Raw genomic sequence first — 25,767 nt, 5'->3', positions numbered from 1 at the left:
TTGTTCCTCGGCACAATGTAGTTATCGGTGTGAAGTGAGCGCGGAGCACGGCGCTGCCGGGCAGGGCGGGCAGCGCTGCCCCGGGGCAGGGACGCAGCCGGCCCGCAGCCCGGGCTGAGCGGGCGGGGGCTCAGCATCCGCCCCGCGGGCACTTCACACCTGGGATCGCCGCTCTGCCACCGCCCCTACACACGTGCATTTAAACCCCGGCGGGGATGGGCCCGGGCTCCGCAGAGCCACACGTGTGTGGGGTGGAGAGGGAAGGCCGGCCGGCGGCTGAAGGCACTGCGGGAAGGGCGCGGGGCAGCAGCAGCCCCGGTCGGAGCCGGGTGAGTGAGCGAGGGGCCGCTCCCCTCCCCGGGGAGGGAGCCTGGCTGCCAAAGGGCTCGGCGCCGGGGTTTAGCGGCGGAGGGACGATGCCGTTTGCACGAACCATGAACCCAGCGGGGCTGTACGCGGTGCAGGGGACGGGTGTTCCCGAGCGGGACCGGACCGGACCGGGCCGTGCGGCGGCAGCGCTCTGTTGCCGTGACAACCGAGCTGTTCTCCGGCGGGCGGGCAGGAGCGGCGCGGGGCATTGGCCGCCGCGGGCACGTGGGGCGGCTGTGGGCCGGGCAGGCCCGCCCGGGGGCGGGATGAGCGCGGGGCGGGGGCCGGGGCCCTGGCGGGCGGTGCCCGCGTTCCCCCCCGTGTTGGCGGCCGAGCGTGGCGGTACCCCCGGCCGAGCTGCGCTGTCCTGGCTCGCCCTGCCCTCCCCTGCCGTGCCCTGCTCTGCCGTGCCCGCCGCCGGGCTGTGATGTGTGTGCCCCGCTCGGCGGGAGGCGGGGAGTGCCCGGCGGAGAGGAGGGGAGTTAGTCAGCGGCGAGGAGGAGGAGGCAGGGCCGGAGGCAGAGCCATGGAGAGCTGCGCTCGGCGGGCGGGGCGGCCTGTGTGACCGGGGCGCGTCGCGGGGGCACGGCCCGGCAGCCCGGGCGGCAGCGGCGGGGCCGGGGATGAAGGTGCGGGGCAGCCCCCCGCCGCCAGCCTCCAGCCCGTGACGGGGCGGGGGCCGCGGCCCCGACGGGGCGGGCGGGGGGCCGCTCGCTGCCTTCCTCGGGGCAGGCAGGCAGGCGGGCAGGAGGGAGGGGACTCCGGCAGGGGCTGCCGTCGCCCGGGGCCGCGGTGACTCAGAGCCGGCGCGGCCGGGGGTGAGCCGAGGTCTGTTGTTGTGGGATTTTTCCCCGGCAGGTTATAAATAGCCCCGCGCGGCGCCGTGTCACGGAAGGACACCCTGGCCGGGCGCGGGCAGAGGCCGCCGGCGCGCAGCCTCCCCCGGCCGGCCGCCGCCAGCCCGCCCGCCCGCGGGCCCAGCTGCCGTAGCGGCGGGGCCGCCTCCCGCCGGCTGTGCCCGCTCCCGGGACACCGCTGACACCGCTGGCCGCGGCTCACACAGCCCGGCTCCGCGGGGACAGCGGCACAGCACATCGGCCCTGTCAGACCGCGCTGAGGCAGCGGGGAAGATGAAGCCGGAACGAGGTAAACGGCTTATCGGTACATTTCTTTTTGATTGTTTTGTCTGTAGGGTGAGAAGTAGCCCGGTGTTTGGTTGCGATGTTATCGCTCTATTTCCTTATCCCCTCCCCTGTCATTTTGGGGGGCTGGGAAGGAATCCAGGTACCGGGGCTCGACTCGGGCAATGCCACTGGGAGTGGGATGCGGGAGGTGCCCCCGAAGGGGGATTACAGCCCCGTGTCCTGCCTGCCCTTCGGCTCTCCATTGTCTTGGCTGGATTGAAGGGAGGCAGACGCCGTAGCGAAGTGATTCTGCTGTGGGAATGCTGCAGTTCGTGTGTCACACACGGCCGGCTCCTCAGCACAGTCCTGCAGTGCTGAGGCCAGAGTCGGTCAAAGGCAAATCGGGCAGCGACAGACAAAGCCACCCGATGTACGGAAATGTCCAAATATAGCTGAAAAACACCCTGATAACAACCATAACTTACATCTGTGTTGTTCTGAAAACTGGCAGTGCTTTTCTTCCCACTTATAATGGAGATATTTCATAACAAGCATGGTGAAATACACATTTTTCACGATTATTTGGTTGCATCTTACCGGATTCCTGACATCTGGTTTTACAGAAAAATCAAGACGGCAGTCTACGTATGTGTTTATAACACTTGAGCTCTTTTGCCGTATAGCAACAGCTGCTGATGCCCCTAGAGCTGGAAACATGTCATGACTTCTATTTTGATCCACAGGAGCAGTGATTATTGATTTGTGTTAAAGTAAGATATTTCTTGAAAAAAAATATCTTATGTATGCTCGTCGTAGTGTTCTGAATGTTAATTAAAGACAATAATCTGTGTTTTCTAAAGTTTTGACGATTCTGTTGATTATCTGGTTGCTTTCCGTTTAAAAATATGTTCTATTTCTGTTATAATCACTGGTGTTTTGAGAAACACTTTTATATAGCTCAGATATTTGTGTATTAAATGCTAACCCTTACATGACATACACATCTTAATTAGGTTTGTTAATGACATGTTTGCTAATAACGACACTGCATAAATGGCCACTCTTAGGTGGATTTCTTGTCTGTATGTGCTGCAAGGATTATATGGTGTGATGATAGCACAGATAGTACAGAAGCAATCATAAATTAATGGAGTTTAAGTACTATGGTTTTGAAATGGGCCTTCCTCATTGCTTTCCTCCTTGTTGCATGAACCTTTGCACCATCTATTGCAGCAAGGCTGGTTGTTTTTAGAATCTTTAGATTTTAATACCAGACACTGAAGTTTGAAAACTGTTTACTGTCAGAGTGAAATTACATTTCAAATTAGCCAGGTAAAACCCAAGTCAATATTTGCAGCTTTAAAATGTTCTGATCTAGCAGTTCAACATCTATATGACCTTTGTGTAGTCCTTTCTTTAATTTTTAGGCAGAAGGAGTTAGAACACTGGAAACATTTTCAGTTGGTGTATGAGAAGTGATCAGATGCCTTTTTTTAACCAATCTGGTATAGAGGGAGCCAAGTTTGTACAGAAAGCAAGTTTTTAAGTTGCTGGGGTATTTTTTGTGGATTTTTTCTTTTTTTTTCCTCCATAAGCTGGGAGATAATAAATTGAGATTCTTTTACACTGTAAAGTGTTTACCACAGACTGGGCAAAATCCTTCAGAAGTTATGTCTTGAAATTCTTCTAAGATAATTAACAAAAGTCTTGAAATAAATTGTGGATCTTGCCAAACGTGGGAGGGTATCTCCAGCCATTTTAGTGGATCCCTCCAGCTTAACTGTGTGCTAATATAATAGAGCAATACTGTGCACAAAGGGGGTTGTGAAAGTGCTGCCTAAATGCCACATGCGGCCCACAGAGACTCTGAGGAGGCACGAATCATGCAAATGTTTACATGTGCTGCTTTCTGCATGGCAGCTGTGCCACAGGACACAAGCAGTCAAGTGTGCAGTCACCTGCTTCCAATCGTTGCAAATTAATAGCAAAGGGCAGAGGACAGGCAGACCACTCAGCTTGCCACAGGCTTCACTTCTCTACAGAGCCTCAAAATCCTGAGAAGACTTAAGTTCCCACCCCAAATAAAGCATAAAAAAGCAGATTTTAAACCAGCTTGCAATGTGTTGGCTTTTTTTGTTGTTGTTGTTGTTCTTACAAATAATTATATCAGAATCAATTTGGAGCAGAGGGATGCAGTTCTTGTTAGAATTTAACTCAGCACTGCACTGAAGATTGTAATGCCCAGGTACAATGGGAAAGGTATGGTTTAGCCTTTGCTGAGCTACCAGTAAGGTTCTTGTTATCCCCAGCAAAGATGGATGATTCAGGAGGAGAAAGAGAAGATCTGAATGTGCAACTATTTTTATCAGTGGGAAGTGTTACAGAATGTTTAAATTTAAGGAGGTGAGAGGGATGGACAGAAATGAAGAAAACATGGGATTTTGGCCCCAAGGTACTAGCTATTACTTCCCTCTATAGGAGGGAAAGTTGAAAAATTGCAGATATAGATATGTAATACATGAGAGCAGTGTGGAGGGGATGGAATATGGAGCTCTGCATAGCAAACCTGCAGAACTCTTTTGGGGGTGAGGGAGAGCAGGAAGAGAGCTTTGAAAGTGCAGGTAAAAATGTGGACTTACTCCTTTGCCACACAAAGGCACAGGGCATTCTCAGGATGTATGTCATGAGCATCACTCAGGACATAGCCATCAGGTGGGGTTTGAGTGTGGAAGGACACTAGCTGCTCTGAGCACATTCCCAGAACTATCTGTACTGAGTCTAGGGAATGCAGTAACTCAAATTCTGATGGCTGCTGCTCAGCTTTACCTTCCCCTGTGCTGCCGGCCTTAAAGTGAAGTGTTGAAGCATCTTAAAATAGTGAGGTCATGTTTCTTCAGCTGAGGCTTCAGTGGTGCCAGGGAGAAAAATTATTTATCTCCCTTTCTTACATACAATGTTTTTGGAGTGATGTTTGAGTTTGGGTTGGTTTTGGTTGGGGTTTATTTGTTGGTTTTTGTTGGTTTTTTTTCTTTCTGCAGTAACAACATATCAGGTTACCTGGCTTTGATCCATGATATCATCACGATTTGGTTTCTGCAGTACAGCTGCCTAGTCAGCTGCTTCGTGCTGCATGTTTGTACTGCTGTTTCCTTTCTCAAGTACAGAGCTTTGCTCTTGCTTCTATTGAACTTCGTTCTAATGACTTCTGGTGGCTTCAGCAGTTTATTGAGTTTGGAAGACAGAATAAGACTTTGTAGCAGAGTGCTTGCAAAGTTTTCCAGCTCAGCTTTGTTCATAAACTGTATAAACACGCTGTTTCACCATCAACATTAATGAAAACATTGCATAATGTCAGGGTGATAGCTTGCTGCCAAGCTCAGAAGGCTTGTTATGTACTCTTAGAGTACACTTGGTGCACAACTGGAAAAAATCTTGTGGTTTAGATGAATCTACAGTATAGTCATATTTTACTGTGGAAATGTTACAAGACATAAAAAGTTTTACTATAGTCTAAATAGCTGGGAGTTATTGCTCCTTCCTCCTCCCTCCCCCTCTTTGCATGAATGATCAGTTAAAGGAGGAGGACAGGCTTGTTTGTCTCTAAATGCATCCTGGCTGGTTTTTATCACCTTATTCTAGTCTTTTCTTACTTTTTTATTGCCTTACTTTGTTTATTCCTCTATGTGTGTTTGCTGTGTAAAGACTATTTTGTTTTCACTTACAAATTAAACAAAAAGCAGTCTTCTCTTACTTTCTGAAGCATTAATTCCCTCCTTGAGATTATCCTAATTTACAGAAATTACTTTCTGTCTACAAGAGAAGAACAAGCAGTCTGAAGATTGCCTTTTGTCTTCTTCCTTTGCAAGTCAAACTTGGATCTGTGGCGCTGGGTCTGTTTGTAGTGACTGGGTTAAGGGACTTCTGGCACATTACTTGGTTTGGTATGGGAAGAGGTAACTCTTGGTTCAGCAAAAGTCTGTTTACTGCCTCCTATGGGAAACATAACTGAGGCATTTTGGGATGTATCTGTGGGGAAAGCTGGAGGAGAGATCAATGAACAGTTGATGGAATTTAGATTCTTAGGAGGAAGGATGAGGAGGCATGGGACTGGGGGGAAGTGAGCTGAACCTGTGTGTTCAGTTGTGGAGCTGGTTGTTAATTTAGGAGATGTGGGTAAGGCCCTTGTTTTTATAAGCATAAAATGTGCCCTATATTAACTGGGGAAGGTGTTATGGAAAACTTTTTAGGAAAGATGATGTCCTACAGAGTATGCAGATTAGGAAGTGAAAATATCTAATGAAAAAGGGTGAGTGTCATTTTAGCGTCCTGTACTGAACTGCGATACAGACACTTTAATTTTGTAGTATCTTCTCAGTGAAATGTCACAAAGCACTTAAACTTTTCCATGGCGGAATGATGTAGGCAGTCAACAAAGTAATAAACTGGAAATGAGCTGCTTCCTGCTCAGCAGAGTTGTCACTCCAAAGGCGTTTGGGCAATGCTTGGGGCTGGGTTGGCACAGGTAAGTGCAGGTTGGGTGCTGGTGAGCTGGGGGTGACGCTGGGCCTGCCCCAGGAAGCCCTGCGGGCGAGCAGGCTCTGCCGGGCACGTGTGGCGAGCTGCGTGTGCCCCAGCCTGCTCCTCCTGCTGCTCCTCCTGCCTGTATTGCTTTCAAATCAAACCACCTTATTCTTGAAAAGAAAGAAAACCTAAAACTACAAAACCCCACCAACCCAACCAAACTGACAGGTACTGCACTCGGATTCCCTTTATGAGGCATGAAGCCATCGAGCTCTAATCTTTGGGGAGAGCAGATTTGTCCTGATAACAGGTAATGATATATAGATGCAGGATATGAGTGAACAGGAACAGAAGCATTTTCTTTTTAATAGAGGGTGGAGTCTAGATGCTTTCAATACAGCTCTGTTCTTGCACCTGAAAAATGGCAATATATACTCTCTTCTTATTAAATCTCTACCTCAAACATTTAACTTGGAAGAATTCTTAGCTTTTAGGTGCTTAACTTTTTAAAATGTTAGGCACCAAAAAATGTGAAGTGTATTAATTTGTTATATTAATAGAATGGAATATATATTAATAGAATGGAAAATCTCAGGCTTTAATTTGAAATGTGGCTAATGTTACAGTTTTCTTACCTGTTCTGCAAATTGATGGCAAGACAAATCTTCCTGTTATAAAGGTATTTCTTGGGTTGGAAGGGTGCTTTTATCATAGTTCAGCAGTGAGAGTTCTTCATGGCATACCTGATTCTCCGAGAGAACCATCCCAGTAACAACTTTGCCGGTTTTTTTGCTTGGTGTTGTCCATACTAGCTGCCTTTAGCTGCTGCTAAAACAGATGCTGCTGGAGTGGCATTTAGGTAGATATTTTGGGGATTGTGGATATGCCAAACACATAGGCTTGGAATATATAAACTGACCCTTCTGACCATATTCTTTACTTGCTGAAGTGAGAAACTTTGGCATGCCAGATCAGATCCCTGGGGTGAAACATATTAGGTTGGACTTTGTTGTTAAGGGCAGTGTTGACACTATTATTGGATCTGAGGTCTGCCAGCTTCTAAATGTTTTTAAAAATAAGCTAACATTTATAAATACAGATTCTCATGAGACAAGAGTTTGCTGCCAAATGAAATTCTGCTTATTAAAATTAGAAGTCTTCTGTGAAAACAGAGTAACTGATGAGAACAAACCAGCTATATGACATTTGTTAAGAGAAATTGCTCTGTTTCACTGTTTATAAGATGTTTCTTCATTATTTTGACAAACTTCTACTAATAGCAGCTGTTTACTAGTGGAGAAATAGCCATAACCTTTTATCTTCTCAGCAATGAGTTTAAGGTAACAGTCCTGCTATTCTTTTAGTCCATAAGGTCTCGCAGTTTAAATATAGCTGTAGTTATTATCTCCATTCCAATGTGATACTTGATAAACTATGGTTTTAAAATTTTTGGAAGTGTCTCACATCATTGTCTTTCAAGGAGGTGATAAATTGTTCAGTCTTTTCAGGTCATTTAAATTTAATGTTTAGACAGAAGCCAGTTTTTAAGTTAAAATTGTTTTAGAAGTGCATGTACAGTTGCATGGTTACCTTTGTACTACCCAGTACTGAAACTTTGTGTATAAGTAGGCAATTAAGGATGAATGCAAATACAGAAGAGGACCTGGGTAGGTAGCTGGACTTTGGAAGAGTTCACTTTCATTACCTGTTCCTTTTTCTGCTGGTCTCATGCTGGGTGGCATGACTATAGCTACAAGCACATGGCTGAAGCCATGTGAGTTATTCTTGCTCTGGAATCTGAACTGTACTGATATTGGAAGAGATTTTGTTTTTAATAATGGCTACGTGTAAGCAGTATAATGGAGTTTTAAGTAATGAAAATTCTCCATCTTTTCTTAACAATTCAGAGTTAATCTGACCAAGTCAAAATCAACTCACTTGTACTAATATATTTCATTCTATGTTAAATGGGCCTAGTTCTTTGGCTAGTGATTTTTCATGCTAGCTTTGGGGCCAAAGCTGGTTCAAGTTGCTGTCTGGGATGGTATTACAACATACACCGACTCAAAATGCAAAGATGTAATGAGGATGTTCTTGGGGATAATTTGGAGAGGGAGCTGTGTGTGAGGCAGCTGAACACACGGGGAGGGAAGCACTCTGCATACACGAAATACTAATGACACTTTAATGTCTGTGCTGATTGTAAGAATCCTTATAATGAATAAAAGCAAACAAAATCGGATCACTGAGAAGTCTTCTGAACAACTTGGTTTCTTCAGGAGCAGTAAGGGGAGCTCTTCCCCCACACAGACATTTATTTTGGTTTGGCCACTTTTCTGTACATGGGCAGGCACGCAATCTCTCTCTGTCCAGGTATGTAGTATCCAGTAACCATGGGGCAGTTAGGCTTCCCTCTTAGCAACGATTAATGCATTTCCCAAACCTGTTGGCTTTTTCTAAGGGAAAAAGAAAAAAAGAAATTGTTTTTTCTTCTAAGGCTTAAAAAAGGGAGAATATATATTATAAATAAGGACTCTGGTTGTGCATGAGCAATGTCATCTGCTTTACATTACGCAAGTTAGTGATCTTTTTTCCATCAAGATCCCTGGGAACCAGGTTGGTAAGTAAGTCTGTTTTGGACAGTGAACTACTTTAAGGAGCCTGTGAGCAGGTGACTGCTTGTACTAGTTTAACCTCTTAATGGTGCTTGCTGTGTATGCAGGGATTCCTTTTCCAACTGATGAGCTTTCAGGATTTCTAGGACATATTTCACACTTCTCTGTACTGCAACAAAACAAGCTCCTTTGTCAGGATGCTGTGCAAGTATCATCTTGTTGTTTTGTATAACAGGGGCAGCAAGGGCAAAAAGAGAGCGAGAACTTCAGTAGAATAGAAGATGGCAAGTATTACCCATATCCTCAGTACAGTCAGCGACACGATGGGAGGTGGTAAAGTGGCAGCTGGTTTCTTCTGAGGGACAAGGGAAGGAGAAGGAGAGGTGCAGGAAGAGCTGCTGTGGTCAGCACGCTTTTTTTTCAGAGCAATGGGAAGCCCTTCTCCCCTGCCAGGTATTGTTCTTCTTGATTCCCTGCCAGGGCACCAGCCCAGCAACGCAAGTGAAACAAACCATAGCTCAAACTCACACTTCCAGGCAGGTCAGTAAGTTTGGTGGAAGGCTTTGTTTGCAGACTTGGAGGGGGCAGAGAGGGTGTGTAAGAGCAGTATCTGAGTAAATTTCTGCGATGGCTACTTGCCATAACTTCATAACAGAGTAAAATTTTGGTCTGTTGGGCCGATACTTTTTTTAACATGCTCTTTTCTGTAAACTCACAAATACTGGTGCATTTCCTTTACATGTTAGGCCTGAATCTTTAACATTTCTGAATCTTCAAGACTTCTACTTACTTGTTCTTTATTAAAATTTTGATTAAGTAGGTGAATTTGAGGCTAGGGGAGAATAGTTGCATCAAGAAGGGAAGAACTTCAGTAAATATTAGTGATGTGGCATAAGTGAGAAGGAGTTTCCTTTCAATAGGAACTGAACGGACAAAATTGAAGATCAGCATGGACTGGGAATGCAGTTAGGTCAAAGGAGTTGATATCAACACTCATGCTGCTCAAAGGTAAACCCTTTTTTCTCTGCTCTAAATGTCTGTAAAATAGAGCTTCAAGTATATTTTCTGCGAGTTTTCCCCCTTCAGTTGCCTTTTAGTGAGCAGTATGACTTCGCTTTAATTTGAGGGGGAAACAGCTTCTTTTGAAGCATGTGCTATTTGAATCGCCAGAGGAATTTTATTTACCGTGGGGAATCCATGAGAAACAAAGTATCTGGAGAGCTAGAATGGGAGGATAGGCTTTGGTAATGGTTGCTACCATAGCTGTACTAGCAGCAGTACTCACAGTGTAAGTGCCTACACCATGCTAATGCAGGCAAGGTGTGGAGGACCCCTCTGAGGAGTCTGCTGGTAAAAAGTGGAGGAGTAAAACCAAATGGCTAGTTCATGCAGGTGAAACACGAGGAATAATTGATAACACTGAAAATGTCTGAAGGTGAAGTCCGATGTAAAAGTGCCAGAACGCACACCTGGCTCATCTTGCATCACACAGGTTCACTTAACTTAGGCCAGTCATGACTGGCTGTTATTGTGCTGCCTTAGGATGTTTCCTACGAGAGCCTTGCTGAATTAACAACTTTCTATGAGAAAGTGTTTTGGATCCACTACGGGTAAAAGTTGTGGTGCTTGATGTGCTTTGTATGTTCTTTCATCTCATCCTCACACTGAGATGATGTAGTGACCTTTTATAAATGTTTTAGGACGCTTTTTGTAAGGTGGCGAAATTCATTCTTGGGTAAGTTTCTAGTATGAAATTTAAGCAGCTTTATGTTACACACTGATTTTTATTTTATTTGGTTTCAATTTTTGTTTGTTTGATTTAAACATCATAGTGGGACTGTTAGCATCTGATCCTTGTGGGATTTAGCATCTGATGCTTTCAGCTTCTCTAGGTGCACTATAGACTGTATGTAGCATTTCTCACTCATGAAATTTGAGTTTAAACATCAGTTAAAAAAAAACTGTACACAGAGTGTGAGCACATATCTAACCATCTCTAACATGCATTGCAAGCATCAAGAACTGACCTCAGCTCTGTTCTGAGGAATTGAGCATCTGTTCTGGGAAAAGAGGAATAAGGCTGTCTACATGAGAGCACTTAGTGGTTTTGTGTTCTGCAAATTAGTAACTCAATCCAAAATGTTTGTTTCAAGGAAGGGATGTGTTAGTAGAAGTGTATTTTTATTTTTAGCTTGTCTCTATGACTAGGCTGTGTAAACATAAGGTGCGGTGGAGTCACTTAGGCTTTGCTCCTGAGGGGTCACATGCACACCTTGCTTTTCCTGCGCAAGGCAGGCTGGAATCTGAGCTAGAGTGTTTTTCTGAACTGGCTCATTACTAGACATCCTGTGCTTTGGCATGGCCCTTCAGAGGTTGAAGTTGAGTGTTTTTTATAAGGTAGGGATGAGGCCAATTATGTCTATTGGCAAGTGCCTCTGAATTGATGAGTAGTTCACTTGATATTGAGATGAACCATACTTGGCTCTGATTTCCTCTTTTATGGAATGTGTAGGACTGCTTACTCACAAAGTGTTGGGATAAAATCCATTGTTATGAAGACCTCACCTTTTTTGTTTTTAGAAGTGTTACTCTATTTGTGGCAGAAGATGGGTTAAAATAGTCTGGTTATCTTGAGTATTGCTTGTTGTTATGCAGTGTTAGAACTGCAAGAACAGTAATAGTAATTGAAGTGCAGGTACTTTATCGTGATGAAGTATGCAGCCTAGGATAAAGTCCTGTGTATACCTCTGTGCACTACTGTATTCTCATATAAAGTGTCTTGTGCCTCTGGAATTTGTGGGAGCCTAAGAGATCCAATAAAGGAGCCATGTGCTTCAAGGTAGCTTTTGTTTTGGTAGAATTTCTAATATTGCAGTTTATAAATTTAGCATCTTATTAGGCTGGATGCATTCACTTCTGGAGTGTTCACCCACAAACAGGCACAGAGAGCTCAGCTCTGTGCACCCTACAGCTGGTTTAAGATTGTAAGCTTAAAAGCTGGAGTGTCAACAAGCTGTCCTACTTTTACTGGATTTGAAGAATATTTGGTGTGAAAAGGATCTTTGTAGTTGCACTGCAGTAGCCCAGTGTGGGGAGAGTGTTGAGGAGCAGTATGGTGGGTAGGCATGCCCATCATCTACAGACAGCTGCTCATCACTAAAACATTGTTAGCTCTCCTGTAAAAACAGCTGGTGGCTCATGAAAGCTGTCTCTGCTGGCCCCGGTGGGAACCGACTTGGTTCTTGTTGCTCCTGCCTCTTGTTAGCACAACTTCTAAACATACCATGTTTACTAATGTGATAAATATTCCTCTAACCCCTCCCATTCGTCCTGTAGATACTGAATAACTGTTTCATAGCAAATAATCTGAGTACTTTTTTCAAATGCTAGGTAGTTGCTTAAGAAAACCTGAAATTGCTTTTTCAGACAACTGTGTAAATGACAGTGTTTTTGTAGAAGTAAATGTTCCATGAAGGAAAAATACTTGGAAAGCAAACAGGTAAAATATACAGGAAGCTTGAAGGTTAGTGACAAATGAAATGCTACATTTTGTATCTAAGTGTAAGGCACTATCTGTATGTGAGATCTTTAAATGGCCAACTACTAAAAGGTATCTGACCTTCCTTGGATAAAATGTCTACTTAAAAATCTTGAACAGACTGTTTTCTTGCAACCACAGCTAAATGATACTGGTGTATAGAATGTGAGTGGGGAAATTTTGTGAAGTGGCATGTTTTCCATGCTCTCGAATGGGTTAGTGAGTGGTATTGGATTTTGAATGTGGTTTGTAGTCTAGTTTGATCTTGGGCTTTTCATAGTTTCATGGTATCTAATTACAGAACAAGGGTTTTAGTCTTGCTTTGTGATGTGGTTGGGCTGAGAGTGAGATAGGTTTTTTGAACTGATTATGTTAATATGGTGACTGTCATCTGACTTTAATACTTGTAAATACGTCAGAACTGGATGAAATTGTTTAATGTAGCCAGTACATTGTTTAGACTACATCTAGAATAGTACATGCTGTTTTGAGCCTACTCTCTTGAAACAGCCTCATAAATTAGTTCTCAGAAGAGCCCATTTCAAGTACTGGAGTAAGAACTAGAGTAGTGCAAGGAGAGCCGGTGTGAGATCCTCCTCCCCTTGTGTGCTCCAGGAGTGTCAGAGGAATGAGGCAGCCGAGCCACTCCCGAGTGGGCTGAGCAGTGGAAAAAGAGCAGTGGGGAGTTAGCTGGTGCTGGCTGGCAGGAGGACGGGCTGGCGGCTTTTTCCACTCCAGATGTAAATATTCATCACCTCACGGACTGCAGCTCGGGCTGTCTCTTCAGAGCGGTGCCGTGCGGGATCATTCCGTGTGCGGTGCCAGCGCACGGCAGCCGCTCTAACCCGGAGCGGGCCGCGGTGCCAGCGTGCCCCGGAGCGGGGGAGCGGCTCCCGCGGCCGCCCGGGCCCTGCCGTCCCTGGCCAGCCCCTCCGAGGGGGCCCCGCCGCCCGTTCGGGGCAGGGCGCTCCCGGCACCGCCGGCCTCCCACAGCCCGGCCCCGGTGAGGCCGGTTCTGGTTCGGCGGCCCGGCCCCGGTGAAGCCGGTTCTGGTTCGGCGGCCCGGCCCCGGTGAGGCCGGTCCTGGTTCGGCGGCCCGGCCCCGGTGAGGCCGGTCCTGGTTCGGCGGCCCGGCCCCGGTGAGGCCGGTCCTGGTTCGGCGGCCCGGCCCCGGTGAGGCCGGTCCTGGTTCGGCGGCCCGGCCCCGGTGAGGCCGGTCCTGGTTCGGCGGCCCGGCCCCGGTGAGGCCGGTCCTGGTTCGGCGGCCCGGCCCCGGTGAGGCCGGTCCTGGTTCGGCGGCCCGGCCCCGGTGAGGCCGGTCCTGGTTCGGCGGCCCGGCCCCGGTGCCTTGGTTGGCGCTGCCGCGGGTCCGCCCCGCCGCCGCCCCGCTCACCTGGGCCGGGCGGGCCGGGGGCCGGGCCGTGCCGAGGGGCCGGCGCTCGCCCGGCGGGGCCAATCGGCGGCCGGGCCTGTTGCTATGCGCGCCCCTACTCTGCCTCCTTTGTGGAGGATGCCGTGGGCAGCCGCCCACCCGCGCCGGCGCTGCGGGGCTCGCTGCGGGGCTCGCTGCGGGAGCGCCGGGCCGCGCCGAGAAGGTGTGTACGGCAGCCAGCCCCGGGCTCGGTTCGGCCCGGGGCCGCCGGGGAGGGGACCGGGCGGAGCGGCGGGGGGAGGCTGGAAGGTCGGTGGCACCGGCCCGGACAGGAGTCCCGGGTGTGAAACAAGTTCAAGCTGTGTAACTCAGAGTATCGGCAGTTGTTGGTGGTGTTTGTCTGTGAAAGGTGATTTGAAATCCACCTATGCTAAAGTGTACCAAAGTTTGCCTCTCCGGCTGAGTCTGTGAACAGTTCCTGTAGAAACCCACACCAGACGTTCTTCCCTTCCTTCCGTGTACTGAGCCTATGAAAGGCTTCATTTCTGCGAGTTGGGGGTTTTCGTCTTCCTTTTTTTAACGTTCCCTTACAGGAAAGTAATGGACAGCCTCAAAATTAACTCGGTTCATTCATTAGGTTGTTAGGGCAAGAGTATTAAATGTCCTGGAACAGGAGGGGAGGACTTTTAAGCCTTAAAAGTGAGACGTGTAGTTAAGTGTCAGAAGTGCTAACAGTTGTAGTTAGTGTAGCCATATGTAACTGTTTGACTCTTCATTGTTATGAGGGAAAAAACCAACCTCTTCCCCCTCCCAAAAACACCCTGAAGCTTAACTGAGTTTCTTCTGTGCCTTGTTATGTAGGTCAAGTTTCTCTCTCTTTTTTTTTTTTCCTCCAGCAGGAGGAAACTATTACAGTATTTTGATTTCTGCTAGAAACAATGCATGAAACATTATCAGCCCTTTGCCACTACTTGTTTGTCTTGGGGCAAATGAAGCTGATGCAAATATGTCAGCTTTGGGGGTAATAAAAATATGTATTTTTAATTAGCATCTTACTGGTTGCTCAACTATATGGTATAAAAAGCTAATTCATATTATATTGAACTCAATGCAGAATTGAGGATTATCCATTGCTTTTTATGCAAACTTATCTACAAATGTGAATGTTGCTCTGACCAAGTACTTGCACATATATATATGTATATATCCATGTATTCATGTGTCTAGAGCTTGTTGATATTCTTCTGAAAAGTACAAGAGCTCTAATTTAAGTGAGCTTGCTGACATTGGATGCCCACCTCCTGGCACAGGAGGAGGAATGATTCCACTGGTGTACTCTTGTGTTTTGTGTGGAAATACTGGCTTTGAATCACTGAAGCATTGCTTTTTAAAGAAGTAAGGAATTTTTGAGATGACAAAGTGAAATTTCATAATTGCATAGATTAAATTTTAAATATGTGAGTCTGCTGTTTTGCTATGTGGAAAATTACCATGTATTAGGGAAGAGGGAGGCAAACTAGATTCTTGGCTGAAATTCTGTTAAGCCTTTCGGTTTTGACCCTATGTAATGTTTTATTATTAGGAGTACCAGAAGACTATTACAGCTTAATAACGTGACTTACAGTGTGGAAACTTGTAAATAGCTGAATTGTGCTGTGTGACACAGTTCAATTCTAAAACTATCAAAAATGTTCCTTTGTTTTATGCATTCAAAATTCCATAGTAGGCTCTGGTGTCCATTTTAAAGTGTGCAGTCTTTTACACAGCTTGAGAGTTGTAATGTCCTCATTTATCCTTCCAAATAAAATTTAAAAACAATTTTATGGGCCTGGCCACTCTCCCAGAATTTTTATTTTTTTTAGATGGGAAGCATATATTGTCTCTTTTGTAACTTTTTTACTTTTGCAGGTTACTGTTTAACCACTTAAAGGCAGGCGTTGTAGGTGAAGGTTAATAGCATTGGAAAAATGACCTGAGGAGCTTCATGCTGCTCCACCATCATCAATTTCATCTCTCAGAGCTCCTTGCATTTCTCAGGAAGAAGTACAGTCTCTGCCTTTGGTCTGCTGGCCTTATGCCTCTTCCTCCACCCCACCCTCTCCATAATTTGGACTGCAAATACTGAAACCTACTGAAGCTGGAGGTAGCCTTACTAGCTAGGAGGAGGATTTTGGGTGGTCAAACATGTTCTGACAAAGTTCCACAAGATAAATTACCCACCGCTTAGATGACAATGAATGGTTTGTAACATCAAAGTTTTGGGAGATCAAGTAGCACAAAGAGAAGACGAATACAAAAAGAAACTGCAGTAGAAGAGGTCAGATGTTATGAAAATAGTTTGCTCTGGGCTTTTTGTTTTGTCTTTTTCTGTATTTCAGATAAAATAATGGAATTCTTAATCTACATTCGTCACCTAAGGACACTTCCTAACAAGTCCTGTGCTTTTTTTTCCTGTGTGCTTTTTTAATTACCCTGGTAGCTAGTTCTGTTCTAGCAGCAGTGCTGGAGAAGTTTTCAGCTTATAGGTATGATTTCTAACTGATATGATGTTGTAATAAAGTTACAGGAATATCAGCTCCTGCTTAACCTGCAAACTATAATGTTTAATGTCTTGTCTATTGAAATAAAATTATTGAATTCTTGAGTGTTTCTATCTCTTTTCCCTGTGAATGCTCTTTAAAAGCTTTATTACGAGTTCATTTGTGCTGTTAGGTTTGTTTCTCATTTTCTTATTTTTCAGTTATTTTGGGGAAAAAAATTGCAGCTCAGTGGCATTAGTAGGTGCCATGCATGTAGGTAGAAAATGTGCTTAACAGTTCTTCCCCATGGTGGTATTTATCTTGAGCTTAGTTATGCCAATGTTCACATGCTTGTTGGGCTTGAACCAAGCCTCTTGAGTTGATATGGTCAGATATAAGCTGCCCTGGATGAATTTCCCCAAGCTTTCACATGTGAAGTCAAATATCTGCCATGGAGAATTTTCCTGAACATGCTAAAAAGGAAAACCTTTTCAGGCACTTTTAGACTGTTCAGTTGCATAACTCTCATTGGAACCAGAAGTAATGACACTGGGTTCTTGTGCTGGGTCTCTAAACCCTAGCATTATATCAGATCTATCCTTTGCATGTGTGGTTGCATCACCAAATCTCTCATCTTTTTAGTCTGAGAAGGCATCTCAGCCTGTGCTGTCTCTGAGCCATGTTCTGCTGCACTGAAATTGCTAGTGCAATGGAACAGGCTGCTGGTCTGCTTGTCATCATGAAAGACAGGCCAGCCTGGAAAATACGGTCTTGTTATTGGGATGTGGGAATTAGTCTTCCGATGCCCTGCAACTTTCTTTCCATATTCCACATAACTATTTTTCAAAATTTTCTTTCACTTTATAATTTTGGAGGATCTGTGTTTTGCTAGCTGTACCTGTGAACTGAGTGCTCTTAGCATATGTTAGGGTGTTAAATGACTGAAACAAGGACTTCCTGCTGAAGGCCTCTTCCTTGCCCCTAATAGTACTGATTTTTTTGGTGAAGTAGTTTTAGGAACAGTTAAAAAAAAGCAGATGCATTGTTCCTTTTTGTCACTGTACAGCCTCCCACTTTCTTCTGAGGGTGTGGTGAATGAGGAGCAGCAAGACTGGCCTGCTTTCCTAGGATGAGATTCAGAAAGAGTCAGTACTTTTCTTTAAGTCATGCAGATTTAAATTAAGATAGTGGGGTCAAGATAAGGTAAACTTAACTTTTAACTCTAAAATTCTAAGCTTGGAAATGGGTAACTGAGTTTTTGTTTTCTTCATGTATGCAGCAAGTAGACAAACATATTTCAGATTCTCTCAGAGGATAAAAGGCAATATTTACTTGTTAGCAACACATGGTTAAATTGATGCTATTCATCTTCTGAAATAAAATTACAAAACTTTTCTTTTGCAATATCAAGAAGGTGGGATAAAGAAGATTGAGAGATGCTGTGGAACTTGGGGACAATAATGTATAGTGAAGTGTACTTAAATGGGAGGGATGTAGCCTGTCTTGGAGTTCAGCCACATCATCTACTGTCTGATGGAATTCTTTTCAAATTGATGGCTAACAATAAAGCTGCTGCTTCTAGAGGTTGGTGCCTGCATAAGTGTTTGCTTTTTCCTTGGTGAGAAAAGAGAATATTGGCCAAGTTGAAGTAATGGTGGTCATCCTACCTGAAAGATGATTGAGCCTTCAGATGAATTTCCACATTAATTAGGAGATTTTTCAAAAGGGCTGAAGGTGGGGACACTTAAATAGCAAGCACCAGTGCTAACAAGCAAGACTGTTGTTAAATAGTTAATTACAGATGGCTGAACTTCAGATGCAAATGATGAGAAAGAACAAGTTCTCTGCATCCTGACCCAGGGACTCCTCACTACTGCCATGGCAACTGACACATTTTACTCTCCAGTTTTAGCAAAGTTTATGAAACTGAAGGTAACTTGTTGGTTTTTATGACTTTAAAATAAATTTTGAAAGGCAAAGCAGCTGGAGAAGAAGTAAACTGAGAGAAAGTGGATATGAATTCCTAGAGGCATTGTATATTCTAGTTCCTATAACATCTTTCTAAAAGATGTTTGAAGTATTGTATACTTTAAAATGCCTGGTAGTTAAAACATTAGTTCAAATGCAAAACTTTATAATCTGAGCAGATCTCTCTGAATCCTTTCCATTTAGCTTAACATGAAAATTGCCTCATGCAACTTGAATAGCATGGCAAGGGGGCAGGAGCAGGAGGTAGGAAGCTCTCTGGATTTGAGCTGGGCATGGTACAGGTGAGGAGGAGCCTGTAGTCGGTGGGGCGGATGTGACTTCTCATCTGACTCGCACGTGCAGCTGAGGTGCTGGCCTTGGGCTGTGTGAGCAGGATGCTGGAAGCACCCCAAGTGCTCTTATTTTTATAGTGAGGTTACTCCATGGGTCCTGCAGCTACTGTAGTTAAATTCCAGCTAGAAGTGTCAACATCTCTTTTTAGGGTAGGACATCTGAAGGATTGTTGTTATAGAGTAAACTCGATGGCACTGTGGGTTTTGATTTGGGAAGTCACAAACAAGAGCTATGTATATAACTGAGTCCAGGTCACTTCTCATACAGCATAAACCACTTGTAAGTCTGTTTTATCAGTGCTGTTAAGAATGTGTAGTTTCCCCAGCTTTTGCTGTGTTTGTGAGGTACATCTATGCCTGTGGGTCTTGACTACAGCACTGGCTTCTTTAGAGAGTGAAGGAAGTACCTTTTGTAGTTGTGTACCAAGCCTATATTCTCAGGCTGTGTTTCCTGGCTCTTTTGTGTTGCTGTGTCAGATGGATCAAGGACTTCCTCATCCTTCAGGTGTGTAATTCAGTCATAAAGAGGACTTAAAGAGAAGGGAAGCAAATTCATGGAGTTATTGCCTGAAGATTATTATTTGTCATCTGTGATACTAATTAAGAGTCGCACTTGGATATAATGTTTTGCTGGGTATTATACAAGCATGGAACAAAAGACTGTCCTCACCTCAGACCTTATGCAAGTATTAAACGCTAAATCAATGGCTTCCAACAGAGGGCTGTGAGGAGACAGAAGGATAATGCTGATGGAGACCGATAAACTGTGCTCCCACAGGCTGACAAGCCTTTATCACAGTAACGGAGAAGCTGCAAATCAGAGTCATTTTAATCAAGAGTGTAGGACAACACGGGGAGTAAGGACTGGTGATTAAAGTAATCAGAGGCCAGTTTTCTGCAGTAGTGAGTGGGTGACAACAGGAACAGTGGTGAGCCGTGGAGGATCTTGAAAGCAGAAGAAAAAAAAAGAGTAACTTTCTTAAGAAAGATGCTTAAAAGACAAAAAAGAGCAGGAAAATATGGTTTCCTGTTAGGCACCGACCAGAGGCACCTTGCAAGGTGGTGAGGCATAACCTTGTCTGTGCCTTTTCCGCACAGATTCCATGAGCAGTGGTGTGGGCAGTGCTGACTCTTCCCTGGGCAGGCAGATAAGGCGCTGCCATCTGCTCGCTGGGGCCTGGCTGGCATTCACGTGGGCTGTGCCCAGCCTAGAGGTCCCCACTGGCAGGGCGTGCTTCCAGCTTGGACTGTGAAGAATTTATCTCTGAGGAAAATCTTTGGATTTCAGACAAGCATTTTTCCATACTCAAGAGGAAAACCAGCTCATGCTAAAAACAATTCTCTAAATGCTGTTTTGTAGGGATTCAGCCCAGCAAGGAGAGTGTAGTAAACCCAGTTTGCAAGCTTTTCTGGGGATAAAGAGGGCAGGTTGCTTGTTGTCTGGATTCCCATGCCAGATTCTGCAAGATCAGCCACTAATTCAGATGGTAAGAATAAAATGTTCTGTGCTAAAAATCTCTCAGATGTGTTTTTTATTAGTTCTTGGAGATAAGTGATTGCAAAAACCAGCTGTTTACTGTAATAGCCAATGTAATCAGATATTTCTAAATGGAAACTTAAGAGTCTTTTTGACTACTCTTCTGTGCTTGCTTTTTTGATATCTCTTAGAAAAATTCCTCCTCCAACAAAATTATGCAGTGTTGTCCCTTGATAATTATAAATTTTATTTTTTTTTTGATTTCTAGTAGAAAATCTCTGTATAATGTTTTTGCTAATGGAAGGCTTGACAAAGTAAGTTATGGGTATCAATCACTTGGATTCTGGAATGTTTGTGAAGGGCTTTTGTTTTTTTTACCTGATGTTTAACTTGAGCATTCACAATAATTTATTAGATCTGTTAAATCTGACAAGTGGACAAATCCTTAATGTTGCTCAAACTGTGTTAGTAGCTGAAGTGAAGCTTTTGGCATATTTGTGCTGAAATCATCTTGGAGCAATTTTCCCTGAAAGTAAGTAATTTTGGTATTTTCTGATTGAAGTTGCACTGGATATTTATTTTGGGCATGAATGCTTTTTCTGCTGGTCCAAAACTCAGCTTTTTGTGTTTTTTCATCTGCTGTTAACTTTTAATTAAGTATATAATTGTGAATTACCAAGGAGAAGCTAAAGTAAGGTTTTGTTTTTCTGTCTTTGCTTATGCTATTTGTTTTGCTGAGATACAAAAGAGGCTGGAGAGGGCCTTGAGCTTTGACTGGATTAAAACTGTTATTCTTCATGTGCTGCTGGTGTTCACTATTTTTAGCACAGTGTTTTGTTTTTCCTAATAATTTATTGCTCTGTCCCTTGACTCACGGGTCACCTGATTTCAGAGCACGCGAGCAGGGTTTGGATCCTTTACCCTTCTATAAACTGATAGTTTATCTGGGGGAGCAGGATGCTGCTGCTGCTGGTGAGATTGGCTTGGAAGTGGCCGTGGAGGGTGAGCCCTGTCCCTGTGGTTCTCTGGAAGGAGCGTTCCAAGAACAGGCAGTACAGGGTGTTACAAAACACACGTGCAGCCAGCGAGCTGGAGCCGAGGCCAGCCCGGGTGGGTGACGCGAGGTCAGCGCCGTGCAGGGAGGCTTTTGCCTGCTGTCCTCACCGTGCCAGCAGCAGCGCTGGCAGCCGGCAACTCGCTCTTTCCCTTCCAGGGAGAATTGTTTTGAACAGATACATGATGAATACACCACTATTATTCTTGCTCCACTAGTGTTAATTTTGGCACTTTGTACGGATGTCTTGCATCTCGGATTGTGGCAAGCTTGTTTTGTTCTGTGAGGTGCCCGGTGGCTGGATGTTTCTGGTAGCCTTCAAAGCTGCAGTGCGAGCAGCGAGGATGGTTGAATGAAGGAAGAGGGAAAGCAGGCACTTAAATTTTGTAAGCAAACAAGTATGCTGCTAGAAATTTTACTGTTCAAGTGGGCCCAGTTTTTAAAAAGGTGTTTTCCAAGGTCTGGTGCTCTAGAGTTTCATTAGTCTGATTGTTGTTTTTTTTTAAATCTTAAAGTCACTCTGATCTCTAACAAGATAAATGTTACTCAGCTAGATCCTGTCAATTCTTCAAATTGGGTGAAAGCAAAGAGAAAGAAAAACTGCATACATCAAGCTATTCAGTACTTGCACAGATGAAATATGTCTAGACATGTAAAATGACTATTTTGATGATTTAGGTTGAACTACAAGTTCATTACTGCCCAAGCAGTTGCAGATTTTTAATTCCTGGCCCATGAGGTCTTTTCAGCCTGGTGGAAAACTGCACAGACTGTCATATTCTCTAGAATTTAAAATAACGCAAATTAACCTTCACTTTTCTTGATCAGTGCTATTGGCTGAGCTAGGTAACAGTGCAGGCACTCATTCATAACTTTCTAGTTTTGCCAGGTTCCTCTAAGACAACAGGATATTTGAAATTGAATGTTATCCATCCTTGAGGGAGGGGGGTTGCTTTTTGCATTGGTGCAGGGTTTATTGCTGCACTGGTGAGCTGCTGACAGCAACTATTTTGCCCTCTTACCAAATTTGTAATGTAAGTGACAAAACAAAAGCTTTTAAAAAATGTGCTTCATGTAGATTATCAAAATTCTTGCCCCTGAAGAAATGACATACTAACCATGCATGGGAGAGGTCTTAGATGTTCATCTGGTTTTATTTTTTTAATGGTCTTTTCATAGGTTAGACTCACCAAAAACTGGACTAGGTTTTTCAAAAACATGCAGACTTCTGCCCACCCCTGTCCCACAGTCTTCTCTGGTTTGTTTTTGTTTGGGTTTTTTGTAACCACAGTAAAACTGAGAAATTGCAATATCTATTAAAAATAGATACTTACTGATAGGTATCTTTTAAGGAGATTTTCAGTGTACAAAAGCTTTGTTGGTAACATGGTTTTCAAAAACCATTGGTCAGGCCCGTTGGCAGCTGACCGCAGTGTGAAGATGAGTGTTTGAATATTGGTTGTTGAAAGCTTTCTGAATGTGTGGAAGGCTGAGTGTTTTGGTGCTTATAAAACCTCACTTGCCTAGACAACAATATCGTGTTGAAGGCTGAATGCTCAGTGGAAGGTTTCCATAAAGTGTGATCCCATAAGTCAACATGGTACTTTCACCAGGGGCTTTCCCTGACTCCAGCAGCTCTGGCATGCCTGCTGATTCCACCCAACAGTGAGTCAGTGCTCTCACACAGCACTTCAGATTCTCTCTGGTTTATTTTCCAGCAAGTCCAACTATGGTCTGAAGCAAAAGGCACATGATGTAACAGTTCTTTTCCTTGCAGTGGTTTTAGGGAAGAGCACCAGCTTGTGCCTGGTGGTTGTAAGCTGGAGTGGAACCTGTGCACACACGAGCAGTGGATGGCCTTTCCCGGCAAGATTTTTGTGTTCCCATTGCAGTTTTATCAGGCACTAAATGACTCTTCTAAATCATTTGCTCAAAGTCCTTTTGAAAGCTGAAAGCTACTTTATATTTCTCCTCAGAAAAGCAGTGTTATTTTACCAATATTAATAGAAAAAGAAGCACAAGAACACTTGAAAGTATATTGCCAAAGTTTCTCTAAGTACAGTATTTAAGGTGATGAGATAAAGCATGAAATACCCTAAACAGAAAATTTTTTGGTGTTAATGGGGAAATTTTAGAAACCAGTATTTTTTGGCAAGGATAACAGTTCATCCCTGTAAATGCTGAGCCAAAGATCCTTGTGTCTGTTGTGAAGATACGTTACAGAGGAATAAACCAAGTGACACTTCAGCAAAAATCTGGTCAGCAAAGGAGCAAACATTTAGTGGTGGGCTAGCTCTCTGGCAGCTATACATACATATATTTCATAGGCACTAAAACACCTCCTGCAGGATTTTTTTGAAGGTCTGTGTTTTCCAGTAACATCTGAAAGTGATTTATTATCACAAATTACTGCTTTCCATCTCTAAACCAAACTCTGTATAAAACAGTACAGAAGTCTGCAAACAGTTGAATCTTTGTCAGGCTGGGTCGTTAAACAAATTAAAACTGAAACTTATGTATGTCGTCTTGTATTGTGTTTAGGGCCTGAATAAAATTCTGGCACACACTTTTATTTGTGTACTATAAAAATGCTGTCACAGCTGGAATTTAATGCAGAGCTGCCATCAACCTGTTTAATGGAAGGGTTGTCTTGGCTTGGGAGTTAAACATCCCAATACTCAATTGTAACTGTCACATGGATGATATGCCTTCAGGAAAAGGTGAGGATTAGCTAAATAGATGTGCTTTTTCATTGTTAACACACATTGGGTTTCATTTGAAAATAAAGCAGCAGCTATGGAGTCACTGCAGAATGATATTTACAGCTGACATGAAACAGAGTAAGCTGATGAAAGCCTTCAGTCTGTGTGTCTTCAGCCATGTGGCTGCTGCTGAGCTCCTTCTTGAGTTAATGAGCAACCATAATGAACATGGTAATCATTCTCGTCTCCAAAGTTCCTCTGCCTGGAAAGCCTTGATAAAAGTCATCAATATCAGTGAGGGGAGCATGGAAAAAAAATTACACACATAGAAATTTTGTATTAAAAATCTGTGTTTTAGTGTAAAAAATGCTCAGTTATTTGCCAAGAGAACACCTCAGGAAGAAATTCTCTTACACTCTGTAAGCTTAAGTGTGCTCTGCTTTCTGCTCTAGGGTGACACACTGCTCCTTCAGCTCCCCAAACTGAGCATTTGGTGACACACTGCTCCTTCAGCTCCCCAAACTGAGCATTTGGTGACACACTGCTCCTTCAGCTCCCCAAACTGAGCATTTGGATGGGTTTTTGCATTGTGGTGTCAGTGCCTGAAGTTAACCTAGGTCTGATCTCCACACTGCCCTTGCTACCCCCTGGGACTAGGGTGAAATTTAAAACAGTAATCTGTTTTCAATATAATTCTACAAAATTTCTATCAGCATATTTACCTGGGTAGTAAATCACTGTATTGGTGGTGAGTGAAGGCCTGATAGAAACTTTCTATTCCCTTCTAGTTACAGCCAAGTGCCTATTCTATACTCAGCACCACACACTAATTCTAAAAGAGCTGTTTTCTCCTAATTATTTTCATTTAGAAATGAACAGAAATACCTGACAGAAATCCTTTTGCTTTGTTGGGATTTAAATTTTTCTTTTGTTAAGATAGGTGCATTGTGTAATGCAGTTTGTTCTAACACAATCTGGCTTAGACAGAGCATCAGCTAAACAAGGGAAAATGTAAAAAGCTGGAGATGAATTAATAGAAATTACTTGGTCTGCTCCTTCTAGGCTTTTTTGTTTCATTATAGTATAACTTCAGTTTTTTGTGCAGTCACATTTAATGTAATCACAGTGTATTTATCACAATGTAATACAGTAGGAAATTGTAATATAAAGGAAAACAGAAATTGATGTATTCTTAAGGGCATTAGCTGAGACAAGTCCTGTTTGCTTTCAGGACCTGTCCAGTGGTAGCATGTTGGTACAAAGTAGCACCTTTGATTTAGGGGTCAGCAAAAAGAAAACAACTGGCTTATTTTCAAACTGCTAACCATTGCAGCACTGATAATCTTACAGCTTTACACTGATATTTCAGCACTTATGTACCCACATCAAGATAGAGTGGGACAGTTGTATTTTACAATATACATGTTCTCTTGCAACTTTTGGCATATTGACGTTTGAAATAGGCCTCAAAGTTCATGTTTTCAGGTATTGCTTTCCTTCTACTAAATACAGATGTTGAAATTGTAATGATTGACCTACTTTACAATTTGTGATTTCATTGTGGAGCAAGAAATAATTCAGCTTATACCATTAGTTCTTATTCCTTTCTTTTGTCCACTTAAGGGGAAACAAAACCAGTTTCCCCGATCAAAATGCAAATATTGGATCTAGAATCTGGTTTAATGCCAAAAAATCAAAAGAAGCACATTAAAATGTTGTTGCTTAGATAAAAATAGAAGCTACAGTTGGACATAGAGGAGTGACTCAGTAAGCAGCATGGTGATGGCAAAATAGGATGTCAGCCAAAACGCAGGAAGCAAGATGGGAACACCCAGATCAGTTTAACAGTCTGCATTTTACACTCCCAGAGAGCAGTAGTTTCTGAGATGACTGCAGGAAATTTAAGCTTTAAATGGATTTCATGTACCTATTAAGCTGTTTGAACCTGAATAAGTTTTAGTAAAATGTGGATTGTATTTTTTTTTTTCCCCCAGCCCAGTTTTAAAACCAGGCTCTCTATTTACAGTAAAGCTGCCTCGAGATTAGCTCTGGGTGCTGTGAGAGGTGTCCAGCAGGGACGTGCAGGAGATGAGCAGTGATACACACGTACCCAGGGAATTAATGCAGCATGGCACTCTGCAGTGGAGCTCATGGC

At 43.9% G+C, this 25,767-nt stretch overlaps 1 protein-coding gene across 3 annotated transcripts in view; it reads left to right on the top strand.

Annotated features, from left to right (window-relative positions):
- Window positions 1–1,167: 1,167 nt before the first annotated feature.
- The window catches only part of ATOSA (atos homolog A), a 47,276-nt gene continuing 22,676 nt past the window's right edge, over window positions 1,168–25,767 (top strand). The window contains exon 1 of one of the 3 annotated variants that reach the window (XM_058847321.1): window positions 1,168–1,515. In XM_058847321.1, the coding sequence (XP_058703304.1) occupies window positions 1,500–1,515 (16 nt within the window). In that variant the 5' untranslated portion in view covers window positions 1,168–1,499. Of the gene's footprint in view, window positions 1,516–13,615; window positions 13,763–18,904; window positions 19,867–25,767 lie in introns of those variants that run through there. The other 2 variants (XM_058847318.1, XM_058847319.1) reach the window with 2 other exon arrangements.

This window comes from Poecile atricapillus, chromosome 11, assembly GCF_030490865.1.
Source record: "Poecile atricapillus isolate bPoeAtr1 chromosome 11, bPoeAtr1.hap1, whole genome shotgun sequence".
Classification (NCBI taxonomy): domain Eukaryota; kingdom Metazoa; phylum Chordata; class Aves; order Passeriformes; family Paridae; genus Poecile; species Poecile atricapillus.
This window is presented reverse-complemented; position numbering and strand designations above follow the sequence as displayed.